The following is a 15,109-nucleotide window of genomic DNA, read 5'->3' as shown; positions in this document are numbered from 1 at the left end:
CTCCCCCCCCCCCCACCCGGTACAGAGTACATGCACAAGAACTTTATCTCGCATTAATCGCGGAGCTTCTTTTGCTGTGTTAACGAACGGGCGGATGGGCACGCATAAACTGGAATGGAATTATCTTATCAAACCGAACCCGTGGGGAGCCCAGCAGCAGCTCCCTCTGAGCACCGTTATGGCACGGTTCGGTACGGGGCGAGGGATGCGCTGTGGAAAGGATGCCATTCGGCGTGCGTGCGTGCGTCCGCCCGTGCCCATGGTTACGTGTGCTGGTAGTGTCACGCGGGCCACGGGATAGCGACACACGTTCTAGAAACAACCACGGTCGTCCATCTGGGGCGCAAGAGCCAATCGTGAATTATCACGCACGCACACGCTAATTAGCCGAATTGATAAAGGCGCAACACACTGTATGCAAGGGAGCGCCGAGTTGTACATCATACAAATGTGTAGAGGTTAGAGAGAGAGAGAGAGAGAGATAGAGGGTCTTTTTTAGCACAATCTAAACATTTGCTGGAAGTGAGTGTGCTCTCCAACCCAAGCTTATCATGTACGCGAGGGAACAATCCGTTCGCCAATATTCATTTTCGCTTGCTCCCTTGCTGCGTCGCCAATCGGCCTGTCAGCCACTATGTAAACAGTGGCACTAGGCACGCGCATATTGTCCCCCCCCCTCCCCCCCCATATTGGCTACCCTGGCCTGAAGTGTGCGATGATAAGAACATTCTATTACTCACAAGCCACAAATAAACGACCACGGGTTGATCGATTTAAAAAAAAAAGCGAACTGTCTGGCGATGCGCGCATACTTTGATCGGGATTGCGCTTACGTCACGTTTCGATAGCAAACCGTGGCTTGCTGTAGCCGAGCATTTATGACCGGGGGTTGCACGCTAGACAGACTGCTATTGCCCTCGTGGGTACCGAATTTGGCAGCCAAGGGGCTCGCTTTTGAAATGCCCAAAATTCTGCTTTAAAGCACGCGCCCCCGATAAGCGATATCTTTCGGACAAACAAACAAATGGATTCAAAACTTGCTTGGGGGTCAATTTTTATGACCACCCGTTGAGCCGATTATCTCGAGGGGAGAGGTGGCGCCTTCCCCAATTCTTGGTTTTTGATAATGGTAAGGGAATGTATTTCTGATCGATCACTCAACGCGTTGTCAGTTCTCGATGGGTCAAAGCCCTTTTGGCGCAAATTTACGATAACGTTAGTCACCGATTTACTGGATGGTAGGCGGCTTATCAGTGGGATGATACTTTACACTGAAGTAATTGTGTAGACAAATGAACAGCAGTTTTATGAAGTTTATTTTGTTTCCTTTCTGCTTTCTTATCTCAAAATGCAAAAAAAAACGCAAAGGCAGTCTAGAGGGTAGTTTTTATGAAGATAGTAGTAGGGACGGAAACAGAAAAGTGTATAAATAGATAAAACTGGACAGGCCTTCTGCTTTGTGCTCGGCTAAGAAGAAGTGTCCCTTACACGCATTACATTCCGCCAGAAGTTTGTCCACAGGCAGGCGTTGTGACGATTGGAATAATACCAACGTACCCGATTTTTTCGCGAAAAACGCAAGAATATTGCCTGCGTGTGCAGCGTTGCAACTGCTTTGGCATGGCCCATTTGTATCCCAGCGGTAACCACCCACCCATATGCCACCCGCGCCGACGGTGTTATAAAATAAAGGTAGTACGACAGTGCGCTTCTGCTCCTTACTTCTGCTTCAGCTTGCGGGCATTCCGCACGTACGTCTGGATATAGAAGTTGGTGAACAGGCTGATCAGGATGACCAGATTGACCGCGTGCAGGGTGTAGATGGTTTTGTTGGCGGCGCAGGACGGCTGCAGGGCGGCATAGACGTGCACCAGCATCGTGACCAGCTGGGCCAGCTGGATGATGGTGATGATCGGCTTGATGCGGCTGGTGAACGGTTGGCAGGGCTTGAACGACGACAGGAAGTAGTACGAGTACATGATCATGTGCACGATCGAGTTCAGCACCATGATGGACATCTCCTGGTAGGCTGTTCGGGTGAAAGGAGGGGAGAGAAGATGTCATTTTAAATCAATGATACGCTTATGATTTGAACAGACTGTTTAATTTTAGCAAAAAAAGACCACTCACACAAGCTAAGCTTAAGGCTCCACCAGACGATGAGGAAGGTGCTGATGTGATGGTACACGTGCAGCGCGGAAACTTGGTTCTGCTTCTTGCGCAGCACGAAGAACACCGTCTCGATGAACTCGACCATTCGAAGGCACATCGCAAGCCAGCCATAGTAGACCGCATCCAGCCCGTGCTCGTACTCGGTGACGGGCAGCTTCGGTGTGCAGCGTCCGATAAAGCTAAACTGAAATCCTACCTTGATGTACTGCAGGGAGAGGAGAGGGGGAGACATATTTGCATCAGCCAGTCATGTTCTTTTCGTCCTTTTCTACTGGAACATTGCTACTTACATTACTAACAAGATAGCCACAGGCGATCACCTGGAAGATGTTGTAGGCCGCAATGACCCAGCGCAGGTTGTACGGTTTCCTGTACTCCATGTGCCTGCAAGAAAGCCGAATTCACACATACAAATACAAATTAGATGCTTAATTGATCGAGAAGGGATGAAATTATTCTAATCAGATGAGTGCGTCCGATCGGACAGAAAAAAAGGAAAGGAACGACAACAATACGAAGCTTACCTTGGTCCATATTTGTAGATGAAGTAAAGGTATATGGCAATCATGATGGAGCTCGGTACGGGCGATGCCATCAAAGGGTAGGCATCGATGTGTTCCTCTGGCAAGTGGAACCGTGTGTGTGCGTCACGGCGGCGGCACGGATTTTGAAAACAGAAACAAAGAAACCCAATTGAAAGGAGCATTACTTGATATGATGGGGAAGTTAGTTGGATAGAGGTAGTGGCAAGTGGTGAAGCTTTTAGAATCGTCAAACCGCCGATTTGGCGCTCATTGATTTGGACAGAATTTTAAAACGACAAGTGACTCACACACGCGCGCGCGCAGAGCACGTGCGAACGATCGTACGACTTGAAGTGGAGTCTTTAGTGGTGCAGATAATGAGAAAGATAAATCATGATAATTATGTTTTGTTAGGTTTTTTGTTGTTGCTGCTGCTTTTTTTCTATCATGTGACAGTAAAGCTAATAGAGCGCTAGACATGAGTGCAGCGTGTGCAACCCTGCTGCACATTAATTAGCTACTAATGGGCAAACGTCTCTATCGCTGTTTTTTGGTGTATTAAGTGTGTGTAACTTAGTCGCTGACCTCATTAATGGAGAGCTTTTTGTGTGTGTGCAATTTTCTTAGTACGTCCTCCCGGTGCCACCTATTTACACTGCGTTTGTCCGGTTGTACACAGTTGCAAATTTACAGTTTACCCGACACTTGGTTAGTAAACAGTGTGACAAGCCCGAGATACTGCCTCGTGTCCACAAAGGTCGAGTGGGGCACCTCACTTTAATGCTCGAGAGCTGCACAAGTATGCAATTTAACGTTTTGCAGACGGGTTTAATAGCTTGCCAAGGAGAAGAGAAAAAAAAGCATTTGATTACCCTTAAGGCACTGCACAGGAACAGACAGGGGGCGAAAAAAGGCATATTCTGTCGATCGTAAAGCCTCCCAGCCGGTGGACATTCCTTCATAAACGTGGGGCATTTAGAATTTTGGTGGTTAAGTAATAAATTTGTTCAGCCCCTTCCTTCCCCTTGCCGGGGTTTCAAAATCTAATGTCTGCTGACCGACCGTTGCGCATGAGCGGCATACGCAAGCAGGTAACGAATTCCCCAAAAAGTCCAACAGCTGGCATCTTTCTTTCTTTTCGAGTCTTTTTTTCTATCGTTCGCCCCCGTGCCCTCTTTCACTTGGTGGCTTTTGCCTTCCCTGCCCCCTGTTGTTGGGTGTCGCAAAATTGGCTATAAATTTTTGTCTGATTTTTTGGACAATAAAATGAAACTGCCCAATTGCTATGCCTAAGAAAACTTGTTCCCGCCTCGTTTGAGACGGGGACACAATGGGACAAGTTTCAGCGGCAGTGCGCTCATTACGTATGCTGGTGGCGCAAAGGGATTGCAAATCCTGTCCGAAACGCCGAACAGGGGGAACGGCTCTGCCCGTGTGTGCCAGAATGACGTAAAGCGTCCCGAAAAGTCAGAAACCAATCCGATCGGCAGAACTGGACGTCATCTTCCCGTTAGGTTGTGTCGTCGGTTGCCACACGCTTTCACACGCGCTGTTAGTCACCAGTCTCGAGTCTGTAAATGCACGCACACGCATAATTCCCTTCCGCATAGGTGTGCCATGTGCTGCTTGAATTGCCAGAATCCACTATCCAAAACCTTACCGGACCGGGCTCATTTGTCGCCTGCATCACTTTCGCCCTCAGCAGCGCAAGGGAAGGCGCAGCAACGAAAAACGAAAACTCTCCCCCCGCGAGAACTGTCGCGAGTGTGGAGTTGCACTGCGTGTGTTTTAAAAAAGGAGGTGAAAGGGAAGTGTTATTGTTTTACAGACCGAGGAGCGGAGTTTTTGCTGGCTGGTTAGCAGTATTATTTTATATTGTTGCTGCCCTTTAAGCAAAACACTGTCCCCACCACCAAATACGAACGGTACAGTGTTGTTGGGTCTTCTTCTTTTTTGCTGTTTAAACTCTTCAGAACGGAACCTGCGGTTTGGTTTACGAACACGGGGAATTTGCAGCTACTTACCGACACCTTTGACGTTAAATAGATCGTAGATTGTGAAGTCGGTCAGATTCATCTGCTGAAAGAAATCCATGATGATGGTGTTGGCTGCTCACACACACTCGTACACAGGCACACAGTTCTTCCACTTAAAAAACGTCCCTTCGGAGTTGTACTTCCGCCGTCGCACCGTTTGCTACTCTATCTGCGCACGCACACACGCACCCGCGCACAGTGTTCCCCGTTGGGTTCGTATTCCGCGCGTTTCGTATTCCGGGCACTGTTCCACCTTTCCGATCACGTTCGCGATCGAACCTCGGACGGCCCGAAAAGAGTAATGAGACGTGTGTGTGTGTGTGTGTGTGTGTGTCGGCGCACCGATCTGGAGTACGGCGGGCTCAGAACTTTGCGCCGCCTAATTATATGCAGGCAAGCGATCGCAAACCGCGATGATACACCGTCGCGCTGTCGAACAAACCCCGCTGCTTTGCGCTAGCACACGCGTGTGTGGGGTTCGTCACTTGCCGTCGATTGCGATGTATGGCAGAGTCCCCCGATCAGGCCCAAACACATCAACACTTCACTCGGAACGGTGGGCGGCGGCGGCGGCGGCGACTGAGTCGAATTTTCCCTTGGCTAGCGTGTACTCCGGTGCACGTCCATGCGGGACACTATCCAACGGCGAACTGTAAGGTGCGATCCGCGAACCAAGCTCACCAGGCCGGAGGGGGCGAGTAATGCTTGCCGTCGGTTTTATTATTTTTTTCTCTCTCCCCCTCCCCGGTCGGTCCGTTCGTCGCTTCTGCGTTTGTTGAGCTCTTTCGAGTGCTGCGATCGGGCCATTGTTGCGCGACACACAGCATGCGAGAAGATCGTCGTCGCTTCGCATCCTGCATCCACCGGCACCAGGAGGGGGCGAGGGGGAAGGGGGGTATGATAGGTAGCCAACACCACCACTGTCTCGTATATCTTTTCCAATGCTTATGGCGCTCAGGTATCGGTGATGCGAAACTGCTCCCCACCAGCGAGCGATCTTTCGCTCTCCTGCTCCGCTTCCAACGAACGATCAACGAGCACACACACAAAGCATGCACTTGCATCCTGGCCGCGGCCGAAAGGAAGAAACCCCAATCGGTAAAGGGAATGACTTTTCCTTCGCATCGCGTACGCGACCTATTTTCACTTTTATTCCTTTACGCTTTACACGGGCGGGTGAAACTTTGCTTGCTGCCTGAGATGAAAGGCAAGGCAAACGTGTGTGTGATGTAAAACCATAGGGCGAAAGGCAAATAAAACAAAGCGAACCTGCCAAAAAAACACGCAAAATATGTTGCATGTGAGGGTCGTTGTCTCGGTATTTTTTCCGGTATATAGTTTTTTTTTTTTGGCTCGGCATAACCGGTCCTATTGATGGTCTCGGTGAGAAGACAGTTGTTGCGGGATCACCACCAGGCACGAATCTCAACGTCTTTGGCAGCTTAAATAATGTGCTGCCAATTATTTACCACTCTTTGTGGGATTAAAATAAATTTCAAGCTAATGCTTATTGATTCATAAAGATGCATATTTTACATCAGCTGCTTGCCTCAAGGAAAGACGGAAATGGTTTCTAAGATCATCTAAGATCGTCTTGAGCATTGGTTAGCTTGCTAAAGAAACAATTTGTCGGTTTAGACATCGAATGTGGCGTTGCAGTTCTACATTCAAATGAAACGTAAATTCTTGTTGAAAATTAACCTTCGTTTCTTCTATAACCAATCTACCTATGGGTATGTTTAGCTCATTAACTGCATCATAGTTTTTTGTTGGAGAACCGTAACGATCCGAAATTTACAGAATGTCCAAAGAACCGCATCGGACAGTGCTCCAATGATTGAAATTTCCAAAATTAATTTAATGTACTTTAACAACAATGTTTATTTATACCCCTTTACGTCTATAACCACCTACCTAGGTAGCTAATACATGCCATAATTTGTTTCAGTTGAGTCGTTAAGTGTGTGATGATATCAATAGCAATATACTTATAGAATCTATATTTTCACAGGTTTTGTAACTCCAAATATTCTTGTAAAATCATATAGATTCAAATGCGTGATCCGATAGTCAGGATGACTTGGCGATCTATTAGTGTCTGTCGACGATCTATTCATTGTACATTAAATATATATAATTTAAAGCCATAACTCATGAAGTGATAATTTTCGTATGTAAAATGTATGCCTTACCCGAGTTGATGGTTAAAGAAGTGAAGTAAAGGTGTAGTTTCGGTTATAGATATGAAGGTTAAATAAGATATTTGAAGTGTTGTCTAATCTTCATGCCACTTGCAACCGCCCGTAGTTTTTGCAATAATTACTGTCTAATTGTTGTTTACTAATTGTAAAATACAGTGTTTCGTGTGCAGTTTAGCGTACAATCACTGTCCCCTAGGATCGTTCTTGAATCCGAAGGACCGTTTGTTATCGATTACAGCGCAACCAATTACCGTTCACACGATGCTAGAAGAGTGTTTGGCATTGTTTCCGATTAGAATCGGCTAGAAAACTGCCACCAATCGTATACAATTGACGATTGGTGGCCGTACTTAGCTTGAGACAGTCTCAAGCATAGTTCCGCCCCAGCCGACTTATCTTCGTATCGGGTTTCAGTTTCATACTTTGCAAACGCCAGCTTGACACCCTCCCAATGCCATCAGCCTCTGGCACATTAAGCGTACAGAGGCTAATTCGATACAATCAAATTGGTCATTACTCATTAAGATACCGCTACAAACCCGCGCACAAGGTAGTAGTAGGTACCCCTGTTGGTGGCATCGTGTTTTGCGGCACAACACTGTCTTGATTTATGACACATTAACTAGTGCCGTGTATTTTTAAAAATTCCAAAAATCCCATCGAAACAGACACCGCTTTCCGATGGATTGTCACTTGTCTCGTTAGTTGGCAAGTAAAACGGTAAAAGCTGCAGAACGTAACGCGTTGTTCAAAATGATTCGAGTGTGAATTTCAATCATCCTCATAACCTTCCCCTTTCTGGCCAGGGATGTTTGACCATTTTCGGCAAAAGCAAGGATGTTGATGAGGTTCTGTCTGTTGCCAGGTTTACTGCAAAAGTCAAATTCTGAAATTTATACTTTCCGACTCCTTCCCCTCCCTGGTGGACAAACAAAACCGGCTTAGTGCAGACACGGTTTCGCGAGGTTTATGCCTTTCCGATCGTGGTTTTAATGTAAATCGCGCTTCCTGGTTCGAGATTTCATTATCAGTTCACAGCGGCTGGCTGGCTGGCTAGTTTGGCAACAGCCGCCGACGGCCGTACGCATGCGAAATTATGCGTGATCGCCCGAAACCTTAGCCCGCGGTGGGTGGAGAAAAGGAGCGCCCAAGCGTGTGGCGCGAAGAAGCGGAGCAGCAGCAGCTGAAATAAAGGAACAGGAATAATGAAGGAAGCTTTGCGGGGTTTGCATTCAAATGTTAGCCAGCGTGTGATAAGATTTTCTTCCGCAAAAGTAAGAATATGTCTGCGTTTAAAACCGGTATCGGAGAATATCTGATTTGGCGCAGGAATCTGCGTAGCCCAAAATCGGCTGGACTCTGGCCTGCCGCGTGCTGTGTGTCGTGCAGAAAGTCACGTAGGCTGTCCGGTGTCCTCTTGAGCATCTTCGGAAGAGCATCATTTTTTGTTTAGCATGTTGGGTCTGTTTTTTTATATGTTTCGATTTGCAAACATTTCATCACAATCGAAATTGCCTTTTGGTTAGGACGCATTAGGCTAATGTCAAAGACACCACCCCGCGCTTGACCAGCCGTTATATTTAGCGCCCGTTTTCGATGTTCTTCTCAGTCTTAGTATTCTTTCGCTCTTAAGCCATCGACTTCCTTGTCTTCTTTAGGAGTTTTATCTGTTTCTATGAATTCTTGACACTTTTTTTTACTTTCATTTTCTTGTGCTGGTTGCTTGTGTTATGTTTCTTCTATAATGATGATGCTTTCTTTTATTTATCTAGCTACCAGTTTTAGTAAAGAATGTGATGGAATACATTTTCTTTCCATTTTTCATGTTTTTCCCCTGCTCGTATCAATTTTCTCTGACATTTAGTCTTCTTTCACTTTTGTTTTTCTTTCACCATGTTAGACACTTTCATAAAAGGGTGGTTCCCCAGTGCGTTCAGCCAAATGTTTAACATTTTTATCAAAATCTCTCCCCTCGAAATATGTTGTGGGGAAGTATTGGGCTGTAAAATGAAATGTATATACTAACGGTTCCCATGCTTCCGTGCGCTTTCGCGAGTGCCACGGATAGTAGCGGAGTACACAGTAGCCCAAACCCAAAGGGTGGTTTGCAAGGGAGGTGAGCTTTATCATTGAAAAGTGCCCTTTAAAATCAATCATATCTCGTTGGTGAAAGATCGTGTATGAAAAAAAAACGGCCTAATTTGATGTTTGTTTTCATTAACACGCCGTGTGCACGGGTGTAAGGTGGAAAGGTGTTTGCGCTGCAATTTAGGGCGCCGCCGAAAAAGAGCGTATAGGGTGTTGAGTTTTAATTTTTATAAACCTTTTAAATGTAGGTTAGTAATTATTAGAGACATAAAAAATACACACACTGCGTTCACCTACAGTGCAGGTACCGAAGGGTGTCTTTGGAGGGCAAACGTGTAACTAAACTTAAGCGAGCTTTTGGGGGAGTTTTGGTGCAATAAGCGACTGTCGGTACGAACTTGACCCTCTCACGGTGGCTAATCCGTAGCGCAATGAGTCCGGCTGTCACGAAGGACAGTGCACAGTAACGAGCCCGCTGAAATGAGATCCGACCTCTATTTATCGGCGTTACCAATATGCCTGGGAAAACGCGATCTTCAATGGTAGTTCCAACAACAAAAAAACTGTGACAAAAAGTGCACATCTTTTCGACCAATCTGGAGCCCGTTTAGCTTATCGGCCTTGTACAAAAAGGTTTGTAAAAAGCTAGCATTAAAATTGGTGGTTGTTGTTTTTTGTCCCCTTCTCTATTACGTTTCTCTTTGCGGGGTGAAACACAACATCAGCTTAAGATCTGCTTCACATAACGCCGCGGGATCGCGCGTGCAGCTCGTCCAGCGGCAGCCACCATAAAGCTTGTGTCACCCGTTAGGAAGGCCATTCCCAGGTCTGCCAATGCGCGATAGGGCTTTCCTTTCGCGCACTTGCACGCTGACACGCACAAATCAGCTGTGCGGCTGGAAAAATGTGTAAACCCCCTCGACAAAAAAAATCGCTAGTCCATCTTAATGATATCGAAAATGATCTCCAGCTAACAACCGTTGGTTTGTGGACCAAAGGGTGCCTGTGCAGGGGGCGGGTGGACAAAAATTAAATAACATTTTTATGGGTCTGTTTTTCTTCTTCTTCTGCTGCCGTCTTGCCGTCTGTCAAAACTCGGTGCGGTCCGGTGGAGCATATAGGACTTGAAACCAGAAAGTGCGCACACATTGTGGTTGAAGCCGCCTTCCTTTTTGCGTTGTAACAACATTTTCATGTTAAATTTGGTACTATTAGGCAGGCTTGCGTATGTGTGGGTGCGTAGTGTTACGTATGTTTTATGAATTATTTTGTAAAATTAGCCATCTATGTGGTGTATATATTTTTTTAAACTTTATTTCGTTATGTCCACCGACCGCTCTCCCTGGGTGTGTAGAAAGTGAAACGCAGCGATTTTTTCGCCCAGATTGATTTGCACTGGCTCTCAAGTAATCAGCAGCAGCAGCAGCAGCACCATCTCCGAGACACACGACGACGCTGCTGCCTTTTTGCCGCGGTTTTAGAGTTCAAGTGCATTCGCGATGTCGTGAAGCGCATCGCGCACACCGCGACACAGGTGAAAGTACAAGCCGCGCCACGCTTTTGTTGCCCTTCTTGTGTTTGTCCATTTTGTGTGGCCGCGATCGGTTCACAAAGTGTGCTGATGAATGCGGCCAAATCAACATTCAATCCCCGGGTTGCAGTTGTTGGAGGCGAAGCAAAATGTGTGCACCATCGTGCACTCGGGCGAGAGCGCTAGGCGTTCGGAAATGTGGCTTTTGTTGTCATTTAATTTTCTTACTGTCCGTTTTTATGACTCCATTCTCGCGGCCGATGTTGGCAGGGGAAGAAAAATGGATTTTCTGTTGTTTATGCGGAAATTAATTTTCACCACCTTCTCCATGTTTGACAAGGGCGTTCGATCAATCTAATACGGCATTTGGTGGCATCGCGCTACCATCGCGATACATTGTTTGGCGCGAAACTGGGCCTTCGTTGGGACACATTCTTTCGGAGGCGCACGGCGTTTCGTTTGCATTGTTGTGGGGGCTGGCCTTGGCGAAAGCCGCCCTCCCCATTCCAATCCGTCTGCCCGGTTCTTATGCTTAGCTGGCCGGCAAGATGGAACGGTTGCGCACAATTAATCGCTTGGATCAAAAGCTCGTTGAGATGGTTTTGGACACGGTTACTATTCATTTCCCCATTTTTTTCTCACTTTTGGAGCAGTTTCTATCTTTATAGAAATAGATCTAATTTGATTTTTGCATCATCATTTCAAATGTTTCTGCTTCGCTGTGTTGCCTGTTTTTCTACTTGACAATAGAAATACGATAGCTTTGAAAGAGCAAGACGAAACCCTATATTGGCTATGTTCAAGCGTTTCTACACGTCCAGCTTTGCAATGTGGAAGTTTATTTTTACAGCTTTTTCTGGGTGTGCAAATTAGGATCGTTTAAACAGGGCTCGTCTTTTAACGAGGGATCGGATCGAAACATGGGAAAAGTGTTTATTTCACACCGTTTTCACAGCATAAAAGATCGCAAGTATCTCAGTACACAGTGAGTTTTATAGGCTTTTATATGTTGCTTTCACGAGCGGTCCTCGTGGTGCAGTGGTTATGTGTACGTCACAATAATCAATATGGTTTGCATGCAATGTGTTCAAATCTGGAATGGGTCGAGATGACCGGAAGAGGAGTTTCTTTCGGGATTTAAATTTACAGATACCTGTTTCAATAAGTCTCGCTAAAAGATACAAAATTTGCTTTTTATTGAAAAAAAAGACCAAAAAATAAAATAAAATAAAATATAAAAGAAGATTTGTTACAAAAGAAATCATTCATGTTAAGTCAAACTTTTAAGGAACACGAAATAACTTCTTCCAATGGGGCGGCATCCTTGCTAGCAAGTTTGTTACTGGCTACAAAACCACTACACCACATCCCCCGCAGCCGTCCTCCAACCAAACGCACACACCAATTGCTCCCACCTTGTCGAGCGTGTGACGGCTGTTAATCATTCACGATTGGCGTAAAATTGAAGATGCTACATTTATTCAACACGGACACACACACTGGGGGCCCACTCATAAACGGGGGCACACATCATAAAGCACCCAGCCCCATTACCTCATCCCGAGTGAGCGCGCGTGCACACAAAATGATCTAGACTTTTGGTGGTGAGGTGTTTCATATGGATGATGTTGTTGCTTTTTCTCGCTTATGTTCGCGCATCTCAAGTGCGCAAAAGCTTGTGTGTACTGAACGTTAAAGCGCATCAAACGAACATTGTTTTGGGGTTGTGCGCGCTGGTTGAGTATGGCATATGGCGCACAGGGGGAGGTATATGGAACATGGGTTGATGATTTTAAGGGCGGGTCAATCTGCCTGTGTCAATAAGCTTGCCGGCCCCAGTATGGAAAGGGGACAAATATTAAATAATAACGCTTCGCGAACGAGCCTCGACAGTTAAACACTTTCAAACACTTCTGCCGATCGATCTGCCTTGGGGTATGTGGATGTGAGAAAAACATTGTTATGTATTTTAAATTGATCACCATTTACCTCTGCCGCCCCGTGTTCGGCTGCGTGAGCCATGTGCGTGAGAGGAGCTTTTTCAAATCCGCGCGCGTGTGTGCCACGACGACGTAACCACTGCTTACGATCGCGATCCCTACACGATCCTAACATTTCGGGATTACATCGTTCCGGCAGGGTTGAATGAGGGATGATGTTTTTCACATCCTTAGCGTAGAGCAGACAATTTAACAAAGAAACAAACAAAAAAACCCACCCATAATATGCCTTTAATGGCATCGCAAAATTCGCAAAATTGTGCGCAACTTTTGCGCGCCGCACTTCAACTGCTTAGGGATGGCGCAATGCTGACGGTGGTTGCAGTAATTAAAGCGGCAATTAAGAACTCACCGTAATATGCACATGGTGAGGAGGCAGTGCTCCTCGAGCCCGGGGTGTACAGTAGGAACGTCAATCGATGGTTGCGTTTTGGGAATGCTTAATGTCTTGTCTTGATCACCATTTGACGCAAACGCAATGGCAATGTGTCGTCCCGGTGGCCGCGATTTAACCCGGTTCTTCCGCTGGATGAGCGGCATTGGGCAAAGAGAAAAGAAGGTTCCCTTTTCGCTAGGGACAGTTGACGTATAATTGTTCATTATACCGATGACGTATGGCTCATGTGCGCAAATGCTGAGCTTCAAAGTGGTCAAAAAGAAACACGGGGTGCTGTACTAGGTGGCGTTCCGTTTTTGCTGCTACTAAAAGGACCTGCCGGGCGTTTTTGTGCGCTTTGTAATGTCTTGCCGGATGTGTTCTTGCTCTTACGGCGCTGCGCAACAACAAAATTCGTTAAGCAGTGATTAAAGCGTTTGTTGGTTTGGAAAGGGCTTTTTATGCTGATCGTAGGACAAGCACTTAAAAGCATCATGCTTCTCCACATTGCCGGTGGAGTATCTAATGTTTTAAGTCGTTATGTTTGTTTACATTTGTTTGTGTGTCTCTCCGAGAGCCTTGTTGCCTTGGATTTTTCAGCATCGAGCAAGAAGCAAAAAGAGAGCACTAACCACGAGCGAACGACCACGAACCCAAAGGTGTCAACGACTGTCGAGCACGAAAAAGTCATTGTAAGAACATTGAAAAACCTGTCTTTATTTATAAGATTTGTTACCCTTTTCCTGATGCGTGATATGTGCACGGTGGGGGAAATTTTAACATCCTTGACCTTGGTATATTGATGAAATTTTTGGATTTCCCACGAGGCCCCAGATCCTAAAAAAAAACTTTAACCAGTTTCTAGTTTTTGCGCTTTACAATTTTTGCCTTGTGTCCTACAAATTCTTGAAGAGATTTTTGTTTTTTTGTGCCTCGTTTTTATTTCGTAGAAATGGGTTTGTTTACTCGCAGGATTGTTTTTTTTTTGGTTTAAATGGTCATCAAAATGTACGTTAAGTGGAACTGAAGTAAGGACACTTTTCTCGCTGCGAGACGAGAATCTTTGCTTTTAATGAATTGCTTTTAGTGGTAGCTATATATAGTTTTAGCGTTTATATTTGGTCATTATCAAAGACCGCTATTCTCAAATTCCAGTTTTTGTCGTTGTGTGTGCTATTTATGGCATTCTATAGAACACTACTTTCCGCAGAGAGGAATGTTGGATTTATGATTTCAAGAAATTCTTCCGGATCCTTGAACCTGCAGTTAAATCCATAATCGAATATTAAAGATTCTTTTTCTTCTTCTTTGGCTCAACAACCGATGCCGGTCAAGGCCTGTCAACCCACTTGTGGGGTTGGCTTTCAGTGACTTATTGATTTCCCCCCATAGCAGGATAGTCCTACGTATGGCGGCACGGTCTATTTGGGGCTTGAACCCATGATAGGCAAGTTGTTAAGTCGTACGAGTTGACGACTGTACCATGAGACCGGCAAAAGATTCATTTTACATTACATTACAAAAGAAAGATTATTTTTACATTCGCTAAAAACCATGCAAATCACCATTCAAAATATTTCACTAATGAAGAAATAGTCAAGGATTCGATGGTCAACAACAATCCTTTATATTTCTGATGAAAAACTTACTTTCATTATGATGCAATGGCGCTGCCATACCTGTGCACATGCAGCATAAAGGAAAGGGCATTTTTATCTTGTTTTTTAGATAAATATCATTAGACGCATTAGTACGTCAGTTTGTTTTATGTATATGTTCGTTCGTACCTTGTCAACGTAACAAAACCGATGATAGCGTCGATGATAGCGCCGTGAACCTTGAGGCAAAAGACAACTTAACTTTACGCTTCTGAATATGTAATTTTATTCGAAGGTCCGAAACGAGATCATTTCACCTTCGCTAGATGTCTATCGAACACACTCATACATAGATTAGATGTCCCAACGTCAGAAAATGTGACGTCAAGATCCTAAATGATTCCCCAATCGCGTCGTTGCGATTAAAAGTGCATCATTTTTTTCAATAATGTTTAATTTAAATGATTAAAATTCCACCCTCCGAGCTTTTGATTTCGATTTACTGAACACGCACAATGCCAAACAAGACTGATCGTTGCGTGAAAGTGCTGCGGTGCCTGTTGTAGCAATTATAAACCCTGAA

At 45.5% G+C, this 15,109-nt stretch overlaps 2 protein-coding genes across 2 annotated transcripts in view; one reads left to right on the top strand and one right to left on the bottom strand.

The window, feature by feature from the left end:
* The window catches only part of LOC121594473 (oxysterol-binding protein-related protein 9), a 47,215-nt gene that overhangs the window by 941 nt on the left and 31,165 nt on the right, over nt 1-15,109 (top strand). The gene's annotated exons all lie outside the window — the stretch shown is intronic.
* Nucleotides 1,299-5,432, bottom strand: LOC121594477 (elongation of very long chain fatty acids protein 1-like). The gene is made up of 5 exons (XM_041917740.1): nt 4,721-5,432; nt 2,697-2,793; nt 2,463-2,556; nt 2,131-2,377; nt 1,299-2,029 (listed from the first exon to the last, which is right to left on the bottom strand). Exons 1-5 carry the CDS (start codon nt 4,788-4,790, stop codon nt 1,719-1,721), a joined length of 819 nt encoding a protein of 272 aa, XP_041773674.1. The 5' UTR covers nt 4,791-5,432; the 3' UTR covers nt 1,299-1,718.

This window comes from Anopheles merus, chromosome 2L (genome assembly GCF_017562075.2).
Source record: "Anopheles merus strain MAF chromosome 2L, AmerM5.1, whole genome shotgun sequence".
NCBI lineage: Eukaryota > Metazoa > Arthropoda > Insecta > Diptera > Culicidae > Anopheles > Anopheles merus.
This window is presented reverse-complemented; position numbering and strand designations above follow the sequence as displayed.